General features: G+C 58.3%; 1 protein-coding gene across 1 annotated transcript; it reads right to left on the reverse strand.

Annotated features, from left to right (window-relative positions):
- Positions 1–944: 944 nt before the first annotated feature.
- On the reverse strand, positions 945–9,242 carry DUSP5 (dual specificity phosphatase 5). The gene is made up of 4 exons (XM_062579953.1): positions 8,830–9,242; positions 5,060–5,202; positions 4,401–4,620; positions 945–2,551 (listed from the first exon to the last, which is right to left on the reverse strand). Exons 1-4 carry the CDS (start codon positions 9,221–9,223, stop codon positions 2,151–2,153), a joined length of 1,158 nt encoding a protein of 385 aa, XP_062435937.1. The 5' UTR covers positions 9,224–9,242; the 3' UTR covers positions 945–2,150.
- Between the last annotated feature and the right edge of the window lie 324 nt (positions 9,243–9,566).

The following is a 9,566-nucleotide window of genomic DNA, read 5'->3' on the forward strand; positions in this document are numbered from 1 at the left end:
GACAGCAAGCCCTCTCCGAGCCGCCTCAGGGCTCTGGACCTGAGCCTACATCTTTTGCTGAATCCTCCCTCTGCTGAGGCTCCTCCTCACCGCCACCACCTGGTGCTAGGGACAGGGATCAGAGCCACCCTCCCAAAACAGAGCCGCTACCTACCTTCCCCGCTAAGTACCTGGCTGCTGTCTCTACCCACGTGAACAGCCAAACCTGGCAAGAGCAGCAGCCTCTCCGTTAAGCCCTCCAGCCTGCTGCCACGTCCGCTGCTGCGCACCGCTACGGCACATCGCCGCCTCTTCGGGGAGCTCAGCCCCTCGTCCTTCACCTGCAAAGCCGGCGTGCTGCCCGCAGAGGAGGTCCACACGCTGCAGGGAGAGCGGCCGGCTGCCGCTGGCCGAGGCTGCAGGTCCCCGGGCCCGGACGTGGCCCCTCTGCTGGCACGAGCCCAGCAGCTAAGAGGGACGGAGAGGCTTTCCCTGAGGGATGCCATTCCCTCCAGAACCCCACGTGATAATGTTTTTTAACCTGCCAGCTCGGAAGAGCAGCTTACGACGCTGGCACCTTGCACGAGGGAGCCAGAGGAGCGTCCCCAGAGGAGCTGCTCCGCGGGCCCCGTCCCCCTGCCGCCCGCGCCAGGAAGCGGGGGCCGGACCTGCTTCAGATTTTCATCTTCGGCGAGACGGTAAACCTTGCATGAATCAAAACTGAAGCGGCCGCTCGCCTGCCGGGAAGTGACGCCACCATGACTCACGTCATGCTGGTTTAAAAAAAAAAAAATCAAATTGAATTAAAAAAAATAAAATAAAAAAGCCCCCCTCGCCCCGCAGAGGCGCACCGCGGCGCTGCCCTCCCCTCGCCCCGCTTGGGCCACGGCCCTTCTCCCACTGCGGGCGCCCCGGAGCGCGGGCGCAGCCCCGGCCCGCTCCAGGCACGACGCGCGGCCTCCTGCTCCGGACGGGGTTTTCCCCTTCCTTTATTATTATTATTATTTTTTACACTCCATAAAAACCGTCACAGGTTTTCTTTCACATTCACGAGATTGTCTGGAAATTATTGCCGTTTCCCACACATATTACATATAAAAATAAAAAGGTCGAGAGACAGAGCGGCGCATCCTGAGCTCCCGCAGACGCGGCACGAGAGCGAGGAAGGGGTTTCCGCGCGGGGGGCCGCACGCGCGGAGCGAGCCACGAGACGGGAGCGAGCGCGCTCTGCCACGCACGTTACACGCGGCCGAAACGCTGCGGGGGAGCCAGGAGCGGAGACGGCTTGGAGCCGCCCTCAGCGGGGGGGGGGGGGGGGGGTTTGGTGTAAAATCCTGCAGTTACAGTGTCACCTGATGGGGAGTAACTTGGACGAGGCCAGCGGAGACGTCCGGTACTCTAGGGCTGTTCTCAGACGGGACCACAACCGCTCAGCAGAGCAGCCCCAGAGCATCGCTTAAGCCTCCCTGCTTCAGTTAAAAGCACCTCCAGTCCAAAGGCAAAGGCAGAAGTACACGAAATGCCCCCTCCGCCTGGCTCGGCCTTGGCGCCTCGCGGGCGCTGCCTGCTGCTCCAGAGGAGGCAGCAGGGCGGAGGGGATTTTCACGTGGCGTGCAGCAGCGTCCTGGGAAAGGAGCGCCCTGCTGCCGGCCCTCTGCTCCCTCCCCGAAACACCCAGGCGGGGAGAAAGCTGGAGAAAAAGCAAAACAGCTGTTGGCTCGCACCCCCTCCGAAGTGTCAAGGGTTGTGCTTTGCGTTTTGCTCTTCCCTGTTGCTGCCATTTATTGCTTGAAACTTTAAATAATGTTCTTAAAAAAAAAAAAAAAGAAGAAAGAAAGTGGGAGGAGATGGGGACTGAGAATACACTGAAGGGATCTCTCACTGCTCCAGAAGAATCTGGAAACACAGTAGTGGGTGCACACGCTGTGGATAAAAACCTAGAAAAGCACTTTGTCACTTTAAAAAAAAGGATGTTAACAGTTCAGAAAACCTGCCCCATGTATGGCACTCGGATCTTACAGTCAGCGCACGCATAGAGCAACTACCACCCGCGATGACTGCTCTGTCTCAGACGAAGTCCATGAGGTTTCTCTATTGCACATTCATGAAATGTTCAAATAGGAGTCACAGTTAGGATCAGAGGACTGCATCAGCTCCGGTTCCTGGCGGGTTCAGCAGGACGAAGATGCGGTCATCGGGCTAAGTTTCAGCTGATGGACAGGAGAGTGGATGGGCACAGAACTCAAGACTGAGGTAGGAAAGGCGAAACATGAGCCTTCAAAATTTTTGCCTAATGTCAGTTCTTCCGCAAAGAAGGACACAGCTTCTCTTTTGCATGAGGCAACAGGGGGGCTGGGAGTGGAAGACAAGATCTCTGACTCGTACTGTAGTAACTGGCCCATGAAACCAAAGTTTGGTGAGATCAGACTCCGACGCTGCTTGACGTAATCGAAGGCCTCCTCCAGGCGGAGCTTCTTCGTTTTCATGAGATACGCCATGCAGATGGTGGGAGAGCGTGAAATCCCAGCTTCGCAGTGTACCAGGATCTTGCCCCCTGCTCGCCTGACATGATCTAGGGAAAAAAAAGTACACATTGCGGATGTCAGTTTGATGTGTCCTTTCCATCCCCAAGGGACACATGCCCAGTGCTGGAGGTGCAACACAGCACACAGCCAGTCCATTGCTCTTCTATCGACACCAAGGATAACATGGAGAGAAAAGAGAAAGGGGACAAAACCAAAACCAAGGTGGACCTGAGTTGCAGATGACACTTTGGCTCAGGATCTGTGCATCCTGACTCGGTTCTACTCCTGTTTTTGTGAAAGTCCTTCCCCATCTCCCTCTGACCTGCGTATTTCTCCCTTGGAGCAATTCACTTTTTGGAGCGTTGAGACACGAACATCAGGTACGTGGGCAACGCTTCTGTTTGCTGTGCCCGGGGCTCAAAGGGCAGCCCTGAGCCCAGCCAGCCCTCCTGCGATCAGGGACTTCACAGAGGCGAGAGCTGCCGGACTGGCTGCTCCCCATCAGCTTTGCTCAAATCCCCCCCTTTTTCTGCAAGGCGCGGACCTCGCTGGCTGCTTGGCGGGCTAGCCGCGAGCGGCCGTGCCAGGAGCTGTGCCCTGGGCGGGCGCCCGGGATGCCGAGCTCGCTCCCCTACCCTCGCCACGAAGCGCACAAGGACTCGCAGGCAGCTGCTAATTACAGCCTGGGCAAAGCACGGTCGGATTTAAGTCGGATATAAAAGGCTTATGCAAAGCACCCGTTTTACACACGAGGAGCCGCTGCGGTTACTCACACAACACAATGATTGTTGTTAGATTAAAGAGAACGGGCTTAAAATAAGTCCTTTCCGCGCAAAAATACAGTGCAAAAATAGATGTTCTCTGGTCTCTTGCCTTGAGCAAGATGTTCAAGCTCCAATTTACGGAGCAGTGGGCTGAGTACGGTGCTCGCTGCACGGCACTAAGTGACACGGAGCCGAGCAAGTTATCATTTGCCTGTCTTTGATTGTGTGCTGGGGGGCCGGTGCCACCATGGCCAGTTATATTTAACTGCTGCCCAAAATAAGGCAGGCATGGATTTGAGTCATCCCCAGCATCCACACCACACAGCCAGTTTCAAAAGAAAAAGTGAAAACTGAAACCACCCTCAGCATTTTTGGGAGATTTCCAAGTGACTCAACGATTATCAGAAGGGGATGAGGACAGGACAGAAAACTCCTGTGAACTACCGTTTCCCTGAAAACTGAAAAAAGCCCTTTACCAGGAAGGAGACCACCTGTGAGTCAACAGGCGTTTTGCCATTTCCCCTACAGCATAGACAGTCTCGAAGCCAGCTGAGTGGCGGCTCCAGGGGGCAGTACCTGCCTTTATATCCTGGGTGGCCCTCGCCCACCTTCCTGGACAGCGGCCCCACCGACATACAGAAAAATAACAGGTTCTTCCAACCAATATGGCTCTTAAATTACCATGAAGGTCCGGAAATTTGTTAGGAAACCTCTTTTATTAAGAGCAGTAGTAAAAACCTGCTTTCCCTTCCACTACAGCCCTTGGTTTGCATCTTGCTTATTTGAGTTTTCAGATTTTAACTGCAGTGATGCAAGACTGGACACTCAGTTACCCCAACATTATTTCCAGTGGCCCTGCATGAAGGGGACCAGAGAAAGCCACCAGCTACTCCCGGGTTCGAGTGCTCCGAGCCACACAGCACCACGCACACCTGCAGCACAGTTACTCAAGCCCCTTCATTCCTACAGGGGAATCATCCTCCAGCTTGTCTTCCTCCTGCACCCATTGCAAAGGCTTCCCGGGCGAGCACGGCTCCGGGATGCTGGCTGGAAGGAACCGCTGAAGCCCGAAGCAGACTTTGGGGAGCCCTCGGCGATCCCGTGAGTCTGCCGGAGGGTTCGGTGCACCTACCGATGAAGTCGATGGCCTCCTGGAAGTGCGAGCTGATGTCCGCCGTGTGGCTGTCCTCCACCGGGATCCACTTGTAGCAATACTGGTCTTGAAAGGACTCTGAGCTCTTCCGGGAGACGTTGAGCAGGGCGGTGATGTGCAGGTTGGCGAGGAACTCGCACTTGGAAGCGTGGTAGGCGCTGCCGAGGTAGAGGAAAGGCAGGATTTCCACCGGACCGCCCTGGAAGAGAAGGAGCGCGTAACTCGGAGGGTTCCCTGCCCTCAGCACCGCCACCGGCCACGTCACTCATGCCGCGCACACACGTAATCTCGGTTCCTCCTTTCTCAAAGCGAGAGGAGGCTGGATGACAAAACCGCACACACACACAGAAAGGAAATTAAAAAAAAGTGTCACCGCCTAGCACCGGCATTTCAGAGCTGGCAGGTAACTTTCCATGATGCGCCCGGGCGCTGCGGCGGCTCCCCAACGAGAGGCACCGGCTCTCGCGGTCCTGCGTGCCGGGGAGCCACGGCAGCCCCGGGGCTCCCTGGTGCCGGAAGCGCCACGCTGCCGCCTCCGGCGTGGGGACTTCCCGGGGGAAAGCCCACGCCGCCGCGGGGCTCGGCCGCGGCTCCCGGGCCGGCTGGTGCCGCACGGGAAGCGGTGCCCCGGCACCCACCTGGTCGTACGCCGGCTTGTGGGGGGCACGCGGCTGCTCACAGGGGCTGGCGACGTTCCTCTCCATTTCGTTTCTCTCCAGGGAAATGAGTTTTCCATCCACGCAGCACTCGGGATATTGCGAATTAAAGGTTTCATAGCCACCTAGGGAAGCAGAGAAAAAGCAACACAAATGTTGGCATTTCCAAAAACCAGCTTCAGCGAAGTGGAGGAGCAATGAAACTGCAGCGCCTGCAATGAAGCACGATAGCAGCTCAAGGGGATCAGCCCCTGGGGGTTAATGAATAACATGCCCCTTGGGAAGTCTGTTTGCTTAAAAGGCGTCGGGCGCCCAAGGAAAACCTCCGACACAGCTGACAATTATTAACTTGCTAAAAGCCGATGGAGACTGATTAAAACCGGTAGCGAATGTTAATCTGTCGAGTCTAGCAAACGTTAACTCCAGCACAGTGGGGACCAACCTCTCTCCTTCATATTTTATATATGAGTGTTAGTGCTAGTATTTGAGACAGATTTTTATGTACACTGTCCATCCTCTTTAAATCTCTTATTACTATGTACACGTGACAATGTAAAAAATGTTTACTTGCATTTTTGAATGAACAGAGGCACAAGAGGGGATACTTGCAAAGGTGTCGTTAATCACCACGATGCACGAGACAGCAAGTTAATGAAGACAGCCCCACCGAAACCAATCTCTTAAATAACAGCTACAAAACTTGATGAAATCCCGCGACAGCGCTTGACAAGCGAATAGCCCCACGTGAGCTATTCCGCACGGCTAAGTACCGCGACCGTTACGTTCGGCGCACGGCTAATGAAAAGGAATTAATCCTGTTATTACACTGTTGCTCAAAGTTTGTCGTCAGCTGAGTTGTCGCCTGTTTCCCACCCGGGAAAATGCCGCCCAGAAGCGCGTGATCTCCAAAGCGAACGTGAATCAGCCGGGGAGCCCCCGCAGCCCGGAAAACTCATCCGGGCGCCGCGTGTCCGCCCCCCGTGAGTCTTCACGGCGAAAGCGAACGGCAAAAGCGCCTGTGGTTGTCGGAGCGGGGCCTCGAGTAAACAAGGCTCTGAAAGCAAAACGCTTCGACCCGATCCATTAATCTGCAACAAGCAGCGGCGCGGGCCCCCCCCCCTGTTACGAGGGAAGGCATCGAAACGGAGGGAGCGCAGAAGGCCCGGGCGACGCCGCAGGGACCGCCGGGCTGCCCCGGCACGGCCACTCGGCCGTCTGGGCTCCGCGACGCCTGAGCGGACGCTCAGAGCCTCGCGGTGGGTGCCCGTGCCGCCGTCGCGCGGCCTGATCCAAAGCCCGCTGAACGTAACGGGAGGTTTTTTCCGTGACCGAGGCCGGGAGGTGCCTCTGCGGGCGCCTGGCGCACGGCACCTGTGCCCATGCCCGCCCCGGGGCTGCTAGCTGGCTCGCCCCGGCGCCAGCCGGCGGGTCAGGCGGCAACGGGGCACACGGGAAAGGATGCTTCGGGGGTTAATAAATCAATGTGCTGTGAAGAGCCAACAAACGTTACAAGCTCTCCAGAGTCTTCTGCTGCCTTGATCCCAAGCTGCCTTTCCTGGGCTGGGCTCCTAAATCCCTGTGTTTTTGAATAGTTGACATTATCTTCCCCCTCCCCACAACCTCCACCATCTCACGGGAAAAATACGTAGAGTTTATGTAAATAGCCACCATCTCCATTCATGCCCTGTGTTGCTGTTTTCACTCTTGAATGAACACACGAGTCTGAGCCAAATCAGCGTGTGTGTTCGCACACACACGGCTGCCTCGCGTCTCCGGGGCAGCTTCTGCAGGCAGTTGGTGGATGGTTAATCACAAGCCTTGGGGATCAGGATATTTGCAGGCCATCCTTGCGGTGAGTCATCTTCTCATCCTAGCCTCCAGCAAGCTCCACTCTTCCCCCTCCCCACTCAACCTAGCTTCCCAGAGGTCATTTCTGCAAATACCGGATTGCTCATCGCACTGAAAGCCGGGTTCAGATTTGCTTTTAATCAATAAATAACAAATCCTTGCCTTGCTCACATGCTGCCCCCCTGCACTTCCTGGGGACAACCACCTCCACTCCAGAGCCAGCAGCTCCTCCTGGCTCCCTGACATTGAGGGACAACACAGATGTAACTGGGAGCCTCAGGGAGTTTTTCTCCTTTTGCAGAGGAAGAAATAGAGCTGGGCACCATGAGCCATCACACATCGGACAGTGAAAGCCGTGCTAAGGCAGCCCACAGGGGCTTGCTGTGGCCGCGGCCCCAGGCAACCAGCGGCGCTGCCTCCCAAGTCGCGGCCCCTCAGACCGCGCCGGCTCCCTGACGGTGCTGCGGGGCCTGATCCTGCAGCCACCAGCGCTTCCCACAAAGCGGAGGGCACTGAGGCAGGAAAGGAAGAACGTCCCCAGCCACTAAGTAAGGGGAAGTCTTTTTTAACCCCCCCCCTTCAAATCGACAGGCTTTCAAGTAAGATACTTTGCAATAAACAAAAAGATAAAAAAAGCAGAGACTACATTAAAATTCTACCTCAGATGAACTGCTCCCAGCCACAGGCACCACTTCAAAGAGCAGGGCCAGTACACTCGGAGGAGGAAGATCTTGTGGCTAAACGAATAGGCTGAGAGTCAGCAGAGCTTAATTCAGTCTCTGGTTTGCTATGCACTTCTCAGTGTGCCCTTAGGGGTGCTACCTCAGCCTGAGCTTAAAGGGGTCCTTAAGGATCCGCCTGGCCCAGCACGCTGCAGCTCTCCCTGCCCTGGTCCTTGGGGGTGGCTGCAGCACCCTGGCATTACTCCCGGGGACAGGGCACAGGCTCAGCAGATCGGAGGAAAAAAAAAGACCTGGTATGAGCTTAATAAAAGTGACTTAATCTGGCCCATGAGGAAACCTACCGAGTTTATTCAAGAAACTTCGCCTGATTTTCTCCTCCATTTCTGACCTCCTCATGACCCACAGATCTGGGGAGGGCAGCTTTTTTTGCCAGCTCCCCCTTCAAGCAGCCCCAGCATACAGATCCGGGGGGTCCGGCAGCTCTCTCGCCGAGGGGGAAGGTGAGCAGCTGGAAACCAGTGAGGGCAAAGGGACAAGGGAGCTGCCAGCCGAAATGCAGGGCCCGGGAAGAGAAAAGGGCAGGCTGCTCTTTTTTATTGATTTATTAGCCCCGCGTTGCGCGAAAGGGAAAGAAAAAACCCGCAATCAGGAGACTACAGAAACACGTTTCAGGGGAGAAGGGGGGGGGATTTTCACCCCCAGCAAGCCCTAGAGGAGCTCAGTACACCCGATGGAGACAAACCTCCATCCGCGGTGGAGGCACCGGCTGCGCTGCCCCCGGGTTTCGGGCGCCCAGCGCGCGCTGCCCCGGCGGCGCGGCCGAGAGTGGGCGCCCGGCGCTCCCCGTGGCGGCGGGGCGGCCTAGCCCATCCGCCGCGGCTGATGTTACCTTCCGCGCAGCCCCGACGTCTCGTTTCCCCCCTCCCACCTCGATAACCGGCAACTCTCGTCCTTCTTCCCTAATATTCTTTGCTTTTCATCAGCCTCTTAACCGCGCGGCAGGGTGAGCGGAAAGGCATTTCGGCTCAGCCCGCAGAGTCTATCCGGGATTTATTTCCAGTGGGTGGAAGAGAAACGAAATCCCGGCGTCACCTCCCTGCCCTCCACCCGCAATAATCAGTTTAACGCGCGGCGCGGCGGCCCGACGCGCTTGCGGCCGCGCTTCCCTCGCTGCGGCCTCCGCGGCCGCGGCCCGGCCGCGCTCCCCGCCGCGCCTCTCACCTTTCAGGAAGCAGACCCTGGCGCCGGCCTCCGGCAGGCTGGACAGCAGGGCGTTGAGGACGATCTGCGCCGTGCTGTCCTTCTTCAGCTTCTGCCAGTGCCCCGTGCCCTGGTCCAGCACCACGACGGCCGCCAGGCGGGCCGCCTCCGCCGCCCCCTCGCCGCCCGGCAGCAGCCGGGCGCGGGCCGCCGCGTCGGGCACCACGAAGTGGAGGGGCACGGGCCCGCCGCGGGCCCGCCGCATCACCACCGAGTTGAGGTTGACGTTGAGGGAGCCGCGGAGGCAGGAGGCCGAGTAGGACAGGTAGGGCCGGCAGTCCAGCACCAGGCAGCGGGAGGGCTCCTTCCGCAGGAGCTTCCTCAGCTGGCGGCAGTCGAGGGACGTGACTTTCATGCTGGCCGCGGGGCGCGACAGCTGCGGGCGGGCGCAGCAGAGGGCCGGGGCAGGAGTCGGGGCCGGCGCGGGGCGACAGGCCGGCGCCCGGCGAGGCAGCGTCCCGGAGCCGGCGGCGCGGGTGCGGGACGGCCGAGGCTCCACGGGGACGCGCCGCGCCGCGCTCGCCGAGGCAGGGAATCCCGGCCGCCGCCGCGGGACATTTATATGAATGGGAGGCCGGGCCCTGACGACACTGCCCATATAAGGCGAGTGACGCGCCCGCGCTCCAAATATGGGCATCCCCCGCCCCGCGCCGCCGGGAGCGCCGCCCCCCGGGGGGATCCCCCCTCCCCTCCCCGGC

The sequence above is a fragment of the Rhea pennata genome, chromosome 7 (assembly GCF_028389875.1).
Source record: "Rhea pennata isolate bPtePen1 chromosome 7, bPtePen1.pri, whole genome shotgun sequence".
Lineage (NCBI taxonomy): Eukaryota > Metazoa > Chordata > Aves > Rheiformes > Rheidae > Rhea > Rhea pennata.